This window comes from Scophthalmus maximus, chromosome 11 (assembly GCF_022379125.1).
Source record: "Scophthalmus maximus strain ysfricsl-2021 chromosome 11, ASM2237912v1, whole genome shotgun sequence".
NCBI lineage: Eukaryota > Metazoa > Chordata > Actinopteri > Pleuronectiformes > Scophthalmidae > Scophthalmus > Scophthalmus maximus.
In genome coordinates, this window is record NC_061525.1 from 10,134,654 (window position 1) to 10,154,878 (window position 20,225).

At 42.3% G+C, this 20,225-nt stretch overlaps 1 protein-coding gene across 3 annotated transcripts; it reads right to left on the reverse strand.

The window, feature by feature from the left end:
• Window positions 1-775: 775 nt before the first annotated feature.
• hnf1ba (HNF1 homeobox Ba) lies at window positions 776-18,448 on the reverse strand. Of its 3 annotated transcripts, none has more exons than XM_035622657.2 (10): window positions 17,510-18,448; window positions 15,396-15,595; window positions 14,828-15,017; window positions 14,498-14,733; window positions 8,539-8,693; window positions 7,239-7,365; window positions 6,948-7,130; window positions 6,172-6,290; window positions 5,733-5,777; window positions 776-2,883 (listed from the first exon to the last, which is right to left on the reverse strand). In XM_035622657.2, exons 1-10 carry the CDS (start codon window positions 17,887-17,889, stop codon window positions 2,863-2,865), a joined length of 1,656 nt encoding a protein of 551 aa, XP_035478550.1. In that variant the 5' UTR covers window positions 17,890-18,448; the 3' UTR covers window positions 776-2,862. The 3 variants fall into 3 exon arrangements, with proteins under 3 accessions (XP_035478550.1, XP_035478547.1, XP_035478548.1); XM_035622654.2 differs by having other exon boundaries at window positions 14,828-15,095; window positions 17,510-18,447; XM_035622655.2 differs by having other exon boundaries at window positions 14,510-14,733; window positions 14,828-15,095; window positions 17,510-18,444.
• Between the last annotated feature and the right edge of the window lie 1,777 nt (window positions 18,449-20,225).

Here is a 20,225-nt window from a genome sequence, read left to right on the forward strand (position 1 = left end):
GACCAGATAAAGGTAAAAATAAATCATGCTAATAACTGGTAAAGTTCAGTGAACTGGTTGCATGTGCACTTTAGATCCGCGAACTTCAAAGAGGCTGTTTTCTTATCACGCTGCAACACCACAACATCTCTGTGCAGGCTGTAAACAGACTGTGTACACTCAACAGCTTTTGACACAGTTCTTTCACAGTTGTGGAAAATAAGTCATGTTCTATACTAATGAACACATTTCAGATCATTATGATACTATATATTTTGACTTTACTTCTGCTACATTTCAGAGGGAAATATTGATTTTTTTGCCCTATACTGTATATTTATTAGATATTATTATGTATATTACATATTGTAGAGCTATTAGAGACATGTTCATTTGCATACTATGATTTGATATCAGTTACAAACGCATTGTATTTACAGTATATAAAATGTGATATGAAACATGATGCGAAAATATGATATAAATACATCATTAAATGCTCCAACTGCACAGAAAAATTGTTCAAAAGAACCTCACTACAATATAAGTGCGGTTTACATCAGTAGCACCAGTAATGTATATACACTGTGTAAATAAAACATATTGTATGTATTAAATGGGATTCATAATATTGATTGTGTTTAGATGAGTAATTTTGATTATGATTTTCGATACTTTTTTTTTTTAAAGTATCTTTACATTTCAATTTTGCTGCTTGTATGTGCATATTCTTCCACCACAGTTTTTTTTAAGTCTATACTGAAAGGTCACCATACAAAATAACCACAACCAAGTATTCATTTTGGAAAAAAAAACTTTTACTTGAAATATCAATATTTTCTCAGAAAGTATAAATAATGATTTTATGATTGATTTCAATTTTATACAAAAATAATACATTAGGAGGAATAAAATCATGTCCTGCCACACAAGTATGAGTGCCCTCTAATCAGATGGCAATAGATGTGCCTACAACAGTCACACAACCAACATAATAATAACAATGGAATGACCTAATATTGAATAGGAGACTGGATCTGCCACACTTGTGATATGCAGGGTTTTTCAAAGGTCAACATGTCGTTTGTTTTCATAAAAACGTAGTGAAAATAAATCATATTCTTGATGACAAAACTGGTCTCTACTTTAAACGTTCCCACCAGAATCTCTCACTGTCTTCTGACAGAACTCAAAGCCAACTATTGACATGGACTGACACAATTGGACATGAATTGTGTAGTCGTATAAAAAAAACATGATCCTTAATCCAATTTCACCTGCTCAGTTAAAGTAAAGGTGAGCCAATTTCCCAATCCAGCAACTCGGTTTGGGGCCACTTCATGCAAACAATGCAACGATTGAATTTGCAAGAAAAGACACAAGGCAAAAGTTTGCTCCGCGCTCTGATTGAACACACCTTAATACTGTGAACATGGACGTTTGTACCCACAGCAGCTGCTCCACTGCCCAACATTTCCCAGTCTTTGTGGATTCCTGTAAGATTAGAGCAGCTGCTGTCACAACATGATCCTCCTTCATGTCTGCTTCACAAAATACCAGACTATAGTGACTGTTTGGTTTCTGAATGCTTGTCAATATTTTCGCTCCGCCGTGGGGGGTCGGTACTGTTGCAAGATTTAAGACGAGGAGTTATTAACAATATTTGCCCTGTTTCTTCATATTCTGGCAGGAAGTGAGAGAAGGAGGAGGAGGAGGAGGAGGGGGGAGAGTCCCATTCCTGAAATTCACCTGAACCTGTGTGCAAACAAAAGCTTGAGGTTTCCATGGAGGGGAAGGGACACATTTAAAGTGTGTGAGTCAGTCCTCCCCCACCGGGTAAAACCAGGTTTATAGATATGGCAGGCTAACTTTTGAGACACGGTGACAAATAGAATTTGCACCTACACTCTGCATATTTGTCACGCATGCTTACATCTGCTTTTGTGTTATTTTACAGGCAGCTTTATCAACAGCAACTCCAATATAATTGTCGGTGACTTCACTGATAGTGCATATTCATTTCAAGTGTGTGGAGCTGTGTGCAGAATCCAGCTATACAAAGCACTGCATACGCCTATAGACACATTGCATAGTCCTTTCAAGATTGTCAAAGTCTTTTTTTTTTTCAATCACAGTATACACACTGAACAACTTGAAATGATGAATCCCTCCAGCGACACGTGGCATCCATCACCTGCACTAATGCTAGTACAGTACACTGAGTGTGAAAGAATAACATGGAAGACTCCTTTAAACCCAGTAAGAATATCACATGCACGCACAGGATCAGTACTTGTTGTTGTGATTGTCACACAGTTCTGCTCACGTGCAAAGGCATCCAGGCACTTGTGAATCGCCTTCACTGGGTCCATATACCGTCTATAAGGGCCGATCACTGTCTCAGTGGATCTTCATATTTCCACCTTAAATCACAGTGTTAGTATAAGTTGTCCCAGAGCCGTTGTTTAGGTCCACACAGTTCACAAGCAGTTTTTGGCACTTTGTTTTGTTCCTTTGTAATGTCGCACGACATGATGTCTGTACATTTAAAACAAAAAAGGGGAGGGGCATGAAAAATTGAATACTGTATTCAAAGATTGTGTTAAAATCATACATCCTTGTTGATCGTGTGTGCGAAAGAGGAGGAGTCCTGTTTCTCTACATCAGGTGTGGGTTTTTTTGGGGGGGTGGGGGGTTGTTTTCCCTCTCTGTCCCCATTTCTCATTTTCACCGCCTGGCCCACTGTTGTCACTCCTCTTGTTTGTTGACTGACTCATCATCCACCGCGCCGTTGCCGGTTATTAAGAGTTGTCATGGTTACCGCAGTGAGAGGGTGGAAAAATGTGCTCCGGTTGCTGGGCACCGAGGAAGTCAAGGATGCTCTCACCAAGCTTGAAGAGGACACTGAAAAAGGAGGAGAGGGAGAGAGATGTCAGACAAAGAAGGTCTGTGTTTCATAAAACAAAAAATATAATCTGTCCAGTAACACAGGAATACTGTATCTCCGTCAGAAATGGATTTCAGAGGGAAATATTGTAAACTGCACTTTTAACTCATTATAGTTATTATAGAACTAATTGAAAAAGCAAGACCCTGTTGTGAGTTTGTTATAGCTTTTAATAATAATATAACTATTAAATGTAATAGGTAGAATGACCTCTTCATTGACCAGCTACTTAAACTAAAACTAACTAGAACTATCTGTGTGGCCATAGCCAAAATTGTGTGCTCCATTGTTGTCCAAAAACTATTAAAGACTCCAAAATGAACCACACCATGTGACCATGTGCCTTCATCACAATAGACATGGGAACTGTAGTTTATGTTGAGTCAATCCCACATACACTGTCCTGTAGCTGTCATTATAGCACCTCATGTGTATTAATCCACATCTGATAATAGGCTCCAAAAAATTCACAATTCTCTCCTGTTTGACTCATGTTTGCTAAGAAAAAGAAAAGAAATAGAAAAACCCTACCCTGCTGAAATATTTAAAAAAACACATTCAGTATATTTAAAACACAATAATATGTATCTGTATATTAAAAAATAATTTCATCGGTAGAAACCAATGTGCTTGGGGCAGAACAGCACAGACAGATCAGCAAAGTCTTTAAGTACTGAGCAATGTACAAACAATAAGAAAAATATAAAGAATCCACAATTTTGGGGTAAAATTATGAATGCAGGAATTTAACTTGTCATGGAGTATTTTTATCGTGTAGTAAATGAGTCGAAAACTTTTGCCCCTGGTAAATACATCACCCCTGCACCTTCATGTGCCACACCTGACCAAATACATTCCTCATCCCTCTTGTCCAGACTCTGAAAAGCCTTGTTTCCATTGAAATGCTCTCTTTTTTTTTAGATTGTTTGTGGAATTTACTTTTTCCCCTGCGTCTCCATGGGTGGAGGCAGGTGAACCTGGTGTGACCCTGCGGCCAGCAAACACCTTCACCTGATAAAGCTGACCCGCAGGTAAGACCTGAGTCATTAGACACCGGGCTCTGAGAGGAGGGGAGTTGTAAACAGACTCCGGTACAACGGAGGGTTCTCGGTAAACAATGAGTGTTATAAAGCCAGTGCATGCTGGTCCTGTCATGAGAAGAGGACTGACCCTTCCAAATAAGGTCCTGATAAGAAAATACCTGTGAGAGCCTGTTGGCTAATTGCTCTCTAAATAAATGGGTTTGTGAAATGCCACAGGGTGATGATGTGACCAATGCAGTAAAGTAACCGAGTACATTAACTAAAGTACTGTACTTAATTAACAATTTACTCCACCACATTTATTGATTGATACAGTGTGCAGTTACTTTGCAGATTATGTTTTTATCATAGGGTAACAAATACACAAATAGAGCTGAAATGCTTAGTGGAAAGTCAGATGGTCAATCAACAGATAGTTAATCTGCAACTATTTGGATAATTGATTATTCGTCAGAAGTTATTTAATTTTATTTCCAGCTTCTTAAATATGAGCGTTAACTGCTTTCCTGGGGTCTACAGGAAAGTACTTAGTATGTTTTTCTAATAATTTATACAACAATTAATCCATTAATTAAAAAGTAATTGGCAGATTAATGGATACCAAAAATAATTAAATATTAATAATCAAAGCAAATTTTTTTATTTAAATATTTTAGTTTGAAGTTTGTCTTGTCCTGTGTGAGATGTTAGCTATTTCCCATTTTAGATTATCTAATTTATTTCATTGTTTTAGTTTTGAAGATTTTTTTTATCACTATTTTGCTTGGTAGTATATTCTACATAGTAATCAAGAAAGATCTTTTTTTTTACATAAAAGCTAATAAAAAATAAAGCGTGTTCAATCAAAATAAAGAATAGATAGTTAGATAAAGGCAATTTTGAAGTGTGAATTTAATTGATAGAATACATAATAATGGTTTAACTCAATCTCCTCTCATTCAGAAAGACTCTCTTGCGGAAATCTGTATTTTTTACATTTTTCTAAACATATATAGCTTCAATGTTATCCAAAAACAAATCAACAGCTGATTGGCACAGCAGACTGCATTACTCCCCAGCCAAAATGTATATGTTTCACAGCCTCTGGGAGATTTGTGTTACAACTACTTGTGCTACGCAGAAGATACACCGTGCCCTGAGCTATCATCCCAGCAGCCCATCAGTCTGTCAGTAAAAGCTCAGCGGGTACGAGCGCTCTCCCTCAGCGTGGGAAATTGAGCGTGTGAAAGCACTGTGGTCAACATTTCAGGCTAGAGTGATCACCGAGAGCAGGGAGAAGTAGGAAAGAGGAAGAGGTGTAATTACCAAAAAAGAAAAAAAGAAGAAGAAGAAAGGAAAGAAAGAAGAGAAAACCCACCCACCCCCACCCAGCCCATCCCATCTCCAGCCTCACTGTAGCATAGAGGAAAGTAGCGGCACACAATTAGAGAACTTTGATTAACAGCAAGGCTCATTTCCTGATCACAGAGATAACTCTCACCAGAGGAAAGTGAAAGGAGGGAGCGTTAATCAAGAGGCGTTCAGGCTGAGCGAACAGCTGATTGATTAGTCGTCCGTGTGAGAGGAAATGGGAATAATCTTTCCATGTTTCTCTCGTCTTTGAGGTCAAATAAAAAGCATGTGAAGATCAGCAGCAGCCTCAAACAAAACTTGAAAAGAAACACTTGTGCACGCCTACATAAAACATTTGATTTGTGTGGCATTTTGGTGAATTTATTCATTTTTGAACTGCATGATGGCTGAACTAATTAAATATTATTTACCCAGGAGAGACCCCCGAGTTGCACCATCTTGTTTACAGCAGCATCCTAATGTGACAGGGATTAAACAAGTCAGCACACAATCATGGAACACACACCCCTCCGCCCCTGTCGTGGTCTAGTTCCTGCAGTTTGTGTGTGTGTGTGTGTGTGTGTGTGTGTGTGTTTGTTCGTGTCTTTTCTTAATGTGACATTGATTTTTGTGTATCAGTATGAAATGAGTGAGCAGGTTTAAGTGTCACCTTTCAAACTACACAGTCCAACCTGTTGCGATATGTACGAATAAATTAGCAGCACCATTATGACAAAAACTGCAAGGACATCACACATTTAATACTGATTTGCATGCAAGTGCCCCAATAAGTGACAGGCAGACAGAGGTGAGAAGGTGCACCTAACTGTGGCCTGTATGATGTGATGTGATGGTGGTTAAAGAACTCACCGTCTTGCTCGAGGACATGGAGCTGAGGGTGGTGAGGCCGTTGCCGTCTGTGACGACCATGGCCGAGGGGAAACGTGACGAGTGGGAATATTGTGGAGGCTCCTGCTTGTGAGGATACACTGCAAATGAAAAAAACAAAATGTCACTTAAATAAAATACATTTTATCTCCAGCAAAATGTTCACAACACCTTCCGCTAAAGATACCAAAGAAATAAAAAGGGTTAAAAAAATTTTTTTTAAATAATAGTGGCTGCAGCTTTCATTTTTTGTTTTTGATATTAGGAGACAGTTTGTGAACTCTGGCTCTGGTTCGACTCCTCTCTTCACGAGGGCAGAGACGTGTCCATGCAAGACACCGACTTTGAAATTTCGAAAGAAAGACAAACCTAATAGATCATAACAGCATTGGGTGGGGTGGTCTTTTTAGTCTTTAGTTTTTCCGGCCACAAGTAATTATTCAAGCGGAACAATTCCTCAACTGCAGACCCTGACTGCATTGACATTAAAACTGTGACAATGTTGACAATTAGACATTTAGCGCTGTGGCAATGTGTCAATACACAAATAGCATTTTCCGCAATTTACTGTCTTTTTACATACAAAAAGATGGACCAGGGAGGGTGAAAATATTCGATCATTGCAGCCCTATGGATGTTGCTTTGTTTCAAGGCAACACAAGACGAAAAACAGTTGATAAGCCGCTGATATAACTAATTAACAAAGCATAGCAGAGGTTTGTGAGTGAAGCAGAAGACAGTAGAAATGTGTTACTGACTGTGTGAGTGTGTGACAGTAGCCATGAACGGCTGCTGGCTCATGTGGCTGGGTGACTGCTGCATCAGGCTCTGCTGGTGGGGGCTGTGGAGCTGCTGGGAGAACTGCACCGGCTGCAGCGCTGCGAGGCTGCCCGTCACGCTGTTGATCACTGGCACCGTCTGAGACTGCGACGTGTTTAAACCTGGTGGGGCGCGGCACAACTTCGGTAAGGGGAAAGGCATCGTGGAATATATTCAGTGACCTTTGCTCTATGCCTGTGCGTGGTCGCATGGAGGGATGGAGGACTTACTCTGTGCTATGGCCATGACTCCAGATAGAGGCATGATGAGGTTCTGTGTCTGCTGGTGGCTGTGATGGGAACTGTGGATGTTCGTCAGTGTGCTGACCGGAGGAAGGCCTCCGCCTGAACCGGAAATCTGGAGGAAGAAGAAGGACATGAATAAAAATCACGGCACTGTTTCATTGCTGCTCTCTTCGTTATAACAGACAACAACGCACACGACATGGATTCATTTTCAAAGTGAAACAGATGTTGTCTGCTTCAAAAAAAGAGACATAAATATTGACTTAGTTCGGTCTTTTGTATGACACTACACCTGAGTAACTCCACACACACTCACAGCACATAGGCAAACACCGAAAAGGAACCAAAGGTAAAGGAAGTAAAATCATACTAAAAATGTCACCAGAGAAGACTGTGACGGTGTGGCCCACTGACTGTTTTAGTGCCTGTTGGTTTATCCATACAAATGCCTGCATTCTTATTTACAAAAAGAACACATTTATATCCAAAGCAGCATTTACAGTTATGCCGACCTGGATGAAGATCCTCCCGTTTGGTGGGGCTGCGTCTATTTGACTATTTCCATCTGATAAGAAACTGTCAGCTCTGACCTGCACACTACTCTGTTGTGGTCATTTCACATGAAGCTGCTTAAAAAGGCAGAAGTGATATGAACTGCCGGGGGAAGTATAAGTTCACAGTATTCAACAGCCGATTTGCATTATTTATATTTCTTGTGACCCTGAGCAAGATAAATGGTTTCAACGGAAGGATTTTGTAGTGCAGGGCAATTTAAAAGAATCTTGTATTTTTGACACAACTGACATCATATTTCAAAAGTAGTGTTGCACCACAACTCAAACGCTATGGGTGCACAGGTTTCCTTGTCACTGATCAAATATTGGACTAGGGCAGAGGGGAGAAACTCTGGAGTAGAGAAAAAAAAAAGCATCGGGCATAATCAAATGTTGGCGTCATTTCTCTGGCAGAACAAGCAACGCTCCACATGCGGCTCCACTCTGCGAGGCATTTAATCAATAAGAACAGAATGTTTCTTTGTCAGGTTTATTGCCTGAGTGGTGCACATGCCTGTTGCACTGTGGTGAAGGCTGTGAGTAGTCCAGCCATGGCCTGCCACCCCAGCTCCACCTTCCAAACAGAGCAGCACAATGTGCTAATTGTTGCCTCTTGCCAGTTGGTCCATGGGAGAGGAGGTGCAGCAACAACCTGCTTTGTGCGTTTATGCTAAGTGCAGGCCTGCTCTTATCTAATCTGAGGCCATGGAGGCCCAGGTGTGTTCGCTCACCATCTTGGCGTCAGGTGACATCAGACTGTGGCTGTGGTCCAATCCTCCCGGAGACACCTGTTGGAGCACCGACTGGCTGGTCGCCATGGCGTTGCTACTGTGGTGACTGATGGTCGTGGAGGAGGTGACCTCGCCGGGGCCTTGGCTGTAACGCACTGAGAAAGAGACACAGAGGGAAAGAGAAGGTTGGTTTCACTTGTCTCGGGCTTCTTTGTGCCTCAAGTACAATCAGTTGGGTATGGCAGAGCGAAAGCATCACTGGCCTCGTTCTGACGACCTGTGCCGAGCAGAGCCTCTGTCACTGCAACCAACTACACTCACCTGCTCTTTGACTCAGACAGGGGAGGACAGAGCAAACAAACACACTGACCTGTCCACCGCCGCTATCTACGCAGCTCAGCCAAGGCCATACACTGTGCACACGCACTCCCAACAGCAGGGCTCCCATCAGACTCTGATCAGCACACAAACGCTACGGACAATATTCAGGACTGCGCCATTGTGATGTTTTGCCAGTGGTGGAAGAAGTATTCACAACCTTAATTTCATTAAGAGTACCAAAAAACTATACGTAGTCCTGCATCCAAATGTGTACTTACAGTATGAAAATAAAAGTACTCTGCAGACTGACATATCAGTATGAATTTTGTCTCAAAATTATAAATCTGATGCATCATTGTCTAAGCAGCATTTTGCTACTACAGCTGATTGAAGTGGAGCTACGTTTAACTACGTCATATACAGTTTAGACCAGTGGTTCACAGTCTAGAGGTCAGGCCCCACAACCAAGAGGGTCCCCAGATAAATCTGAGGGCATTTGTATTATTCGTTGGACATTTCTCCAATCCTTAGATAATTGCACTTTTATCTGCCTAGTTAAAACCATCCAAGTGTGTAAGTTTTAAAAGTTTAATTTAAAAGGAAGTAGAAAATACTAGATGCTCAAGGTGTGGCAAAAATGTATCAAGTAAAACTACTTGCACCTCGAGTGGTAGGAAATGGATTTCAAAGGTATAATATGATGTACAAGTAAGACGTTGTGGTGAAATTCAGTGAAATCTTCTTTTAGTGCCATCACTCAACCCCATGTCTAGACTTCTTGTTGTTCTTTGGAGGCCCCAGAGAAGTGGCTCACCCTCCCAAACAACCAACAATCAAATTACTGTTTGCCCATGCAGGCCCCTTCTGATACCAACAGAGTAAACATTACACAATTACAAGCGATGTCAAACACATTCTTATCCTGTGGTCTCAGCCCCACACGGACACGGGGAGCCCCCCTCCCTCAGTGACAGTGTAGAGACAGACTCTGTTTGTACTCAGATCCCACATCTTCTGCGGGTCCTCCGTCCCTGACCCATGAGTGACAGCCTGAACTCGCTGCTGAAGTCAGACACGACAAGAGCCCCTGATATATAACTGTCCCTCACATAGCAAGGGGGGGATTGATTTCTTGTCACTGCTGGAAACTGGAACAGGATGTGTTTGCAGATATTTACTTCAGGTGTCAGGGAAAGCAAATAGATTTGATAGCAAAAATCCTAGGAGTGGTTGGATGCTGTACATGTAAAGCAATACATTGACATTTTGGGAAATTTCTTTCTTGGTTAGTGGATTGATGGGAATTAGAATATGTCCAAAAGTGACGAATTCACCTAGCAACATTTGGTTGGAAATTGTAGTTAGTTAACAAGCTAGCTTCTTCTTATCCTCGATTCACCTGATGACTGTTTTATCTGATCAATCAATTAATCATCATCAAATGTCAATAGTTAGGAAAAATGTCCATCCCAGTTGTTCTCAGTCCAAGGTCAAGCCTTCAAATGTCTTGTCATGTGTCAAAGACGCAAAGATTTCAAAGCTGCACCAGAAAATATTCACGTTGGAGAAACTAAAACCAGAAAAAAAGATTAACCAATTATCAAATAGTTGGTGAATAATACTAAATATACTCATTTACTAATCGACTAGTCATTGCAGCTATAAACAAGAGATAATATGTTACTAAATAACAACAAATGAGCACGGAGAAGCATATTTCCTATAATGCTGAAATTCGATTTGACTACTGCCACCTAGAACAGATACCACGACGACTGCAGCAGAACAACAGCGCCATATTTCATCCTCTAAACTACCTGTCCTCCATTTTGTACAGCCCACAGACTTCATATTGTCTCCTGCGACATACTCGCAACCCCACAACACTCCACCATGCCTTGTAAACACAGCCGCAGAACAATAAAGCACTCCACTGGACTCATGACCCCCATTGCCACACAATAGAGGAGGACTCATAAAAAGGCAGTTATCTCGGGGCTGGGCCATCTCTTAAAGTGTCAGAAGGAGAAAAAGATGCTATTCAGGCCAGTTTTGTTTCTTTGGGTCCGGCAGTAATCCGAACTACGGGGAACCTGGGAGTAAGAAAGGAGGACTTCCACGGTATAAACTCAAACTCTCTTGGTTTCCCAAAAGGCTACTGGGAAGAGAAGGTTTTCCAAATTCAAATTGCAGATTGTGTGAAAATGCAACTCTGCTCCGGCAGGATGGCAGAAATACCGGAAGAAGTTGAGATTTCTCTTCGAGAGCAGGAGGAGGGCGAGAACTTCAGAGGGGGGAGTGGTAGCAAGGCTCTTCAGCAGGTTTAAAAGGCTCTCTCTCTGTGTGTGACCCATGTAATATCAAAGCCTGCCTCCCCAACCCCAGGCAGTGGTCATTGTAGTGCTGCTGCATATGACAGACCTCCTGGGTCTCCGCAGGACGTATCCAGTCTCTTCTTTGTGGCTCTCTAGGAGACACAGAGCATAGGAAAGTGCAGAGCTCGGCCATCCTTTCTCTTCGTGTGTGTGTGTGTGTGTGTGTGTGTGTGTGTGAGCCTGAGGTGACGTAAGGAAACGCAACCCACGGATAATCCCCCCTACTACTGCATCTGATCTGGAACTTCTGAGTCTGCTAGTTTTGTAACGTGCAGAACGACGCAGATTACAAAGCTTTGATTTTAATTTTGCTGATTGTAATGTCAGCTGGTGGAACAAGTAGTCAGAATATTTACTTACTTAAAAGTAAAAAATACTCAATTACATGAAAGAGTCCTGCATCGAAAATCCTACGAAAGGAAAGGTACATTTGTTTTAGAAAATTTTACTTTAAGTATCAAAGGACTTGTCAAACAGAAAAAAATGCTCCTGTGGCTGATATACTGTATTACAATAGGAGTGCGGCTGTTGTGTAAGCAGCATGTTTCTGTTGTAGCTTCTCAAAGTGGAGCCAGTTTTTACTACTTTATTATGTACAGTTTAGTAGCTTTAACTACTTGATATGTTTGGGAGGTTTGTCCCGTGCTTTCAAACCTAGAGGCCGGGCTAACTTTAAAGGGTCGCTTGATAAATCTGAGAGGTTGTGAGATGGTTAATGGTTTGATTAATAAGAAGAAATAAGGTTCTGCTCTTCTATTTGTATTTGAAAAATATTTTGTGTTAATCTCAGCTGTTGAAATATTCGATGATTTAACCTTCCCGGACTCGAACAGTTATTGGAATGAAACCATGTGGGTTTTTAGATCTTTCGATTTTTGGTAGAACTGCTAAGAACTGCAGGAGATTAAAATTTAAATTTAGTATGGTGTTACAAGCCCAAGAGGTTGAAAAACACTTGTTTAATCATTAGCAGCTTTTTTGTATTTGTCTGATTACCATGTATATTTATGTAGAAGCCATATCGTCAAACAAAACTAAAAGTAGAAAAAGTACAAGTTTAGATCAGATTTTTCTCGCGTCTTTGCGTCTTAATTTTGGTGAAGATTCTTCCTCCTAATTAAAAACCTTACAAGTATATTTCATAAGCTTATAATATCATTTTTTATGTAAAATCTTAAAAAAAAAAAAAAAAAAAGTAACTAGAATCTGCCAGTAAAAAAAGCTACCAGGTAAATGTATTAAAAGTAAAATGTAAAATATTTGTGCCTTAAATGTATAAACTAGCATAAAATGGAAATACTCCTTATGGTTAAGTACAAGTACCATAGTTATGTACTTTACACAATGCACAACTTGTGCTTAGTTACTTTACTCCGTGACAAATTACATTTTCTTTAAACGATTTATGCATTAGAAAATACACAGTTGTCAGTTGTGATGGTTTTGTGACGTTAACTAACCTGTTAGTGTAGATTAATGCCTCAAAATTAAACGCTTTGAATTCCTGAGCTCAGTCAACATCGTTATTGGATGAACAGTATAGGTAAATATTGCATTGGAAAACACAGGTGCATGCTCACATGAGCCAAACCAAGAAACTATTTAATCTCCCTCTGATCAGTTTCCTTTCTGAAAGTAAAAAAAAAGGTCACCACCAAAACTGCACGTCACACTGTTTGGTTGTCCATCCACTTGTGACCAACAGACCAATGAACTGAAACAAAATCAATAAAAACTCCCCAAGTAAGAGGAGTTTCTTTGATCTGACCCAGTAGTGACCTCTCTTGTATGACTGAAGGTGCAGCGACGGTTTACGGAGGGCGGGGGGGTTACTAGCTTTCTCTATAGGCGAAGAAGGGGTCATCAGTCCTGTCTGGCCAGAAAAGAACCAATACCCCAGTGGACAGCTCCTGCTGCTCCAAGTCTGCCCAGCCTCAGCAACTATACTAATTCCCATAAGGTGAGGGGGGAGGCTTTAAAATCAGTCCTCCTTCAGGCCTAGCAGAGATAAATGAACCTTGGTTACAGTCAGTGCAGTCTTCTAATACACCACGGACAATGGGCCCCCCTGCCGAGGGAGAGTATAGAGAGTAGCAGTCAGAGGAGCTCCTTATCAAAGGCCTGGGAGATGTAGTAGCAAAGGGTTTTAATTGTCCATTAAGCATGCATAATACAGGCCGTGCCCTAGCAACGCAATGAGAAGCCCTGCTGGGATATTATTGTCAGGCCAGGGGCTGACACTGAAAAACAGCTGATGCTGTCGGCAGGATGCCAGCAGGACACCTTGTAAGCAGCCAGCTGAGGAGTTTTTCGGGGGGAGATGAAGTGATTTTCCGCCACTGCACCGACCCCTCTCTTCTGCAGCCTTATCGCTGACCTCCCTGGCTATGCAACCTGAGGTCAGTGTCTGGTCAGGTGTTCTGAGCGACAACAAAGAAGAAAAAAAACCTCGAGCAAACAGACAATCCACAAGTGGGAGCAATTTATCCAAAAGGTAAAAGAGCAAGCCAAGGCAAACAGTTTGTTTTCCCCTTCAAAGCTCGCCTCGTGTTCGAACACGAGAGGACAACAATGGGCTCCGAGTGACTCTCTCAAATCACAGTTTTATGGAGGGTGAGTGATGGCCGGGAGGATAATGCTCTGTGAAGCCTAACTGCTTTGTTTTTACGTCGTATACACCAGGTAGACTCTGTCAATACTAATTACTGCAAATGCAAACATCAGGTTGAGGTGAAATGGTCAGGGCGACAACACGCAGTATTTTCTTGTTTTGGCAACTCTCTGAGCAGAGTCATTAGCAACCTGCATGGGAGGAGGAAATGTGGAAATGACGGCGTTATGTGGAGGTGATGTGGATGTGTCTGTTCCCCCCTCCCTGACCCTGGCCTGACCCTGGCCTGTCACTGGATTGCTGCCCTTTGTGTCATGCTTCTCCATGCTGACTTTGGAGTGGAGATTACAGGTACAATGTGGATTGTTCTCAGTGTGTTTTCAAAGATCAGAATAACAATGGCATTTGCTCAGCTCACTCACTCACGCTCATTGATCACTTGCCCCCTCTTTCTCTGCCTCTCTGATCACATCAACCTTTTCTGACTGTAGTGTCACACTGAGAAAAACAACGTCGGGTCACGTTTTGCATTTTTGTCCAAAAAGTAGGATTGAACGATTTCAATTTTCTCTAAAAGCTGTGGCTGTTCTAGCGATGCTGAATTGCCAAAGTGCATCTGCCCTCTGTGATGCTGCACGTAAAGAAACGCCACCTGATGTCTTACTGGGAGGTGAAGCGCTGGTCTGGGGATGATGGGGCGAGCTGTGTGACAGCAGAGGGTTCATGCTGTGCGTCGGTACAGTGATGGCGTCCATGGCCAGCTTCTGCCTGAAGGCCTCCTCCTTACGCCGGTTGGCAAACCAGTTGTAGACTCGCACCTCCGTGACCAGATTGGAGCCGAGGCCCTGCGCTTTGGAGGGCGACACACCTCTCTGAAGACACTCAGCTCTGCGGGAAACAGATGTTCAAGGTGGCAAAGGTGAGTCCGACATTCGGGAAACATTTTTCTAGGAAGGTGCAGGAGGGCGTCGTATCTGCCTACCTGTTGCACTCTTCTACCAACGCCTCCCTCTCCTCCTTGCTGGGGTTCTTCTGCCGTTCATAGGCCTGGTACAGAATTTGCTGGGACGCGGGCCCCCACTTGAAACGGTTACGTCTCATTTTCTTGCACGAGGGTTCACTGCCGACCTCTTCGCCGGGCGGACCCATGCTCTGACCAGAAGGGTTGAATTCTGGGAAGAAAAACACCGGATCCTGATTGCCTTTGTCTGTCATAATGCTGTCAGAACCTTGCACTGCCTGGTTGAACTCTGAAAAATAAGAAAAGGTACATTCAATAAATCTAATCGCACAATGCTTTATTTTTGAGCAAAGAAAGAGAGGTGCAATAGTTACTAAGACACATAATGGCTGTGTTTTCTCATAAATAATGTTTGTTTCCATTTTGATGCACTAGCACAAGCAGATATGTCAACCAGCGAGATGAGGAAAACGTCCAATTCCAACCTCATATCCCTACAGGTTTGCAACACAAACAAAGCGCCGCGGAGCTGCCAGCGTCACATTTCAGGCCGAGGGCCACGCTGTGAGAAACTCAAATATTAACTTACGTCGGAGAATTTCCCGCTGTTTCCTGACATACCAGGTGTAGAGGGCCGCTCGCTTCTGTGTTTTCATGGGCGTGCCTTTGTTGAGGTGCTGGGAGAGGTGAGACTGGTTCAGCCCCGTGATGTCCACCACCTCCCGTTGGGGGATGTTGTGCTGCTGCATGTAACCTTTGATCATGCGGGCGGCGCGCCATGGGTCCTCTCTGGGTGGAGGAGCAGAAAACACAAGTCATTTCACCACTGAGCTATACGTGCAGCTCTCAGAGGGAAACAGTAAAGAGTGAAACTCTTGTTGTCCAGCTTCTTGCGTCTGTGTCACACAATCAAATGAATATAAATACATAAAGTGATGGGCATGAGTATTAATATGGTTTTAGTTTTGTTCACAGTGAAATTTGTTATTCACACCGATAGAAATCTAGAATTATTCTTATCAAACATGCAGCCGCTCATGAACTTGTTCCTTCCTTTAAGTCCCCCCCCCCCCCCCCCCCCCCCAAGGCCTCAAGTTTAAAATGGGCTGTGAGGATAGTAAGTCCCTCACAGACAAGCCGTTTATCATTGCAGCCCTTTCAATAGGCTGTAAATATTCTCAAAGGTTAGTTAAAGTGGATGCAGGCCAGTTGAGAAACTTGGACTTAGTATTCAGTTCAGATTTCAGCCTGGAAAGAGTTCGATTACAGGTCTGTGCAAATTCAAAGCAAGAACGTACAATGAACACGTTGCTGCAAAGCACCCATGAAACAGGTCGACGCAAAAAAAAAAAGGATGTGATTAGTATAAAAGATATTTGTCAGATTTTCTTGATATTAGTCCACAAAAGCTCAAACGTGTCATAAAATGTTTTTTCTTAATTCAACAAAAAATTGGTCATAGTAAAACCACGTGTTCTGTAATTGATCATGAGAGGATCATTTGAGGTTCATAATTATATATCTGTCTCTAAAATCAGAGACATTAATCTCAAAAGTTAAATCCAGTTAAAAAGGATTCCGTTTCTTCGCCTTCTCTGTATCAAAACGACACACTGTCGACTCCACGTGTGAAGCCCGTCCATTGCTCACGACGCGCCCGCTCCTACCTGCGGATCCATCCCCTCGCACCGCGCGTCATGGCGGCGACCTGCGACAACAGGCGGCCCGAAGCAAAATGGAGGCCGAGCCGCTCGAGCGCGGAGCCGCGGGCCCGGACGCACCGACCTCGGTCACTACGGCAAATCTCCGCGCGTCTGTTTGCTTTGGAGAACGTGGAGGCCTACGTGTACGTCTGCGGGTGAAGTGGGAGATGTTAGTTTATAACTTTTGACAATGAATAACCAGATCTCCATTCACCCTAATCACACGCCACTGTGTATCTTTCAGTTGATGATTTATAGAATAAAATTAATAATAACTTAGCTGCACGTGGGTTAGTTTTGATATTCTCGCGCGACACAAATATTAGTTTTACAGGGACACGAGTGGTCTGAGGGGAGAGAGTTACCGAAGTAAATGGCTGAGGTGTGAGATGTGGAAGAGTTCATGATGGATTTACTGACGCATGAGAGAATGGTACAAATGAAATGAATTATTATTATTATTGTCATAAATTCTGACATAATTATTAGTATAATAATTATTATTATTATGATTATTATGATTATTATTATCATCATTATTATCATCATTATTATAATTATTATCATCCTGTATTCCCAGGCTGACGGTGCTTCGGCCCCTTCCGTCGGATTTATGTCGTGCAGAGGTGGAGTGTGTAGTTAATAATAAATAGATTCTTAAGTTCAGCTGCTATTTTGCAAAGGTAAAGAAATAATAATCCATGTGGATAATTAGTAACCAGAATGTAAAAAAAAAAACACCCGAGGCGTGGCGGGCTATTTTAAAAGTGTAAACAGAGGAGGAAAAGTCCTTCAGGTTCAATAAAGTGCCTGTTGTTGTTTTTTTTTAAATCCGTGCGTTATTATAAGACGGAAACAGCAGCAGACAGAATGATCCTGTGAGCGCTTATTTTTACTTCGTCGTTTCACTTCCACACTGCCGCGACTTTGCACAAGTGGAATCCCTCTTTGAAATACTTGTTTTAGTACTTGAATGGGTCGAAGTAGCGGGGTCACTCACGCCAACATGCGCTCCACCTCCGCCCGCTGCTCGGCGGCCTCCTCCGTGTTGAGCGACTGGAGCTCCTTCAGGATCGGCGGCGTGTCGAAGTCGTCCCCGTCCTCGGAGCCCTCGTCGCCGGACAGCTTGCCCTTCGAGTGGCCGTTGGTGAGCGTGTGGAACACGGGCTTCGAGTCCACGTCCGCGCCGCCGATCTTGCCGCCCGGCGGCGCCGCGGGCGACATGGACAGGCTCTCCAGTTTTACTCCAAAGCCCGGCGCGCTGGGGTCCATGTCGTCCAGGGCCTGGATCAGAACATCTCGGGTGACTCCGGAGTCCAGCAGCGCGCTGAGGAGCTCCTGCTGCAGGGACGTCAGCTTGGATACCATTTTAGAGAACATCAAAAACTCAACATAAGCCTGCTGCCGTGCGCGCACTGGGGCGGAGGGAGCTCGTTCCTTCCTCTGCGGCTGACACCTGCTCCGAGAAGCTGCTTCAGTTCCCTGTCGGAGGGGAGGATGGAGCTACTTTGCCATGATGCTTTCCGAGCACTGGGGAATATAAAACATGGTAATGAGTGGGCCGGCTGATGGGAGCCTTATGTAAATGCTCAGAATAAGGCCCTCTCTGGGCCGAGGTGGACATGTGTTGACACTGCTGCACCGCTGCTTTTATTGGCTCCTGCTATCAGCAAAACTTTGTCGGACTTCGGACCCTGTTGTATATATATGCCTTAAAGACATTTAGAGAGAGGCGATCTGCACATGTTCACATCGGCGGTTCAAGTGATTTGACTCCACGTAGGAGTTGGTTGATTTACGCCAGCATCAGAGGTTTGTAGGAGTAGATGTGTCAGATGTAGAGCAATAGAGTGTGCTTCTTGTTTGCGGTTATTCTAAGGCCTTCATTTAGCGTGTCGCGTTGGCATTTCAGTGTTCGTGATCACTTACTAATGAGATCATCACATAGGTGTCGGCGTTAATGAGGCGCTCACGAACGAGGCCTAACAGTCGCATTCGTTTAGGACAAATCTCTCACATTATGGGACCGTATGACGTGTTGACATGTCAATACAGTGTGAAGAAAGGGTTTGAATTAAACTTGGAATAGTCCACCCTTTTTTTGGAGGCAGCCGTTAATCAGCAGCAATACCAAAACAATAAAATCATTTTAACTGAGATAAAAGATGTCGCCCAACAGAGTGAAGCTTGAGAATGCGGGACAAACGTTCAAACGTCTGACATTGGGTCTCTTATCTGCGCACACTGACACCACACAATAAAACTATTGAGGTATACAGGTTATCCTCTAATTGCTGAATGAAACAATGCGCTTTTATCTCATTTTGGAAATTTGGGGCGAAAGAAGAGCCATAAACCGTCGGTTCACGCAGGAGTTAAACAAACCGAACTTAATCATTAATGTGCGAGCAGAATGAGATTTATTGGGGATCAGGGCCTGATGTGTCCACTAACCCTTTTCACCTTTGCCAGGTTGGAAACATTCTGTAAATAAAACAACAATAAAGTTGAACTGATCAGTGTCCATCCCGCAGACAGACAGACAGAGGGATGCTCTCTCTCAGGCAGACAAGAAGGCTCAACCAAAATCATTCAAAAATCTTTTTATCAACTTTATTAAAAGTAGCTTTGTTGCAGACATTCGATAATGCAAATAAAATGAGACTTGGAGCCTGTAATTTCCTCGAAGGAGAAATGTACCTGCAGCTGCAGTGTAAGAATTCTCATTATTGTGCGTTATTGAGTTTTTCATTATTATGAAAATTAAACCCACTGGCTGCATGGATTCATTGTCAGATGTGGCTGCTCTGGTGTGGTGTCATTTTTTTGTTTTAGATAAAAACATGCAGAGTTTATCTCATGTTAGATCATTTTTTAAATATTAATCAGACAGCTGTGATGTTAGAAGAATGATAAGCATTAAAAAAAATAGATGAAGATAAAGTGAAGTGAATAAACAATCAGCTGTGACTGTATTACACCTATCAAACAGAAGCCTCCATCAGTGCAGGTCATAATGTTCAGTTTGTGTTGAAACTGTTGATTAAACCTCATATTATTTGATCGCGTTACATTGTATTGCAATATACTCACATACATTTCTATTGTTTACGCCCATGAGTGTGAGCTATAGCCTGTTACACTTCTGTGTTCTAATGAAATGCAGGTCAGTGCAGCACTAAATGCAGTCTCTAAATAATGAGCCTCAGTAAAAACATAACCTGCATATATGTTGGCTTTATTACAAGACCGTTGTGTTAGACTGCATTAACTTTAGGAAGCCTAACTGTTCCTACAGTAATAAACTGGCAACTGAGTGTATTATGTATATATTATTCCGAATAAAATGCAGGTTTGGACTAATAAACTAAATGTGTCTCTTTGTTGACATGTTGCACCTTTATACCTGAGTTAATCAGAAGTGACAAAAATTCAACAACATTTAAATGCACGTAGGTAATTTGAGGTTCAATGTAATTTCATAGGCCAATCTAGAGACGGACGCTGGAAACATACAGCTTCAGCTATACATGCTGAGGTAGGCCACATCCGTTCATACTTGTCCCTTTGCAGATTAAAATTAAATAAACACAATATTGTAAATTTTAAATGCTGCTTGAACACAGTGAGTTCAGCTTGACCTTCTTCCACGATTTGTGTCGCATCTGAAGCGAGTTTTGGGTGAAAATATTTTAATAAAAAATTACACTTTTCCC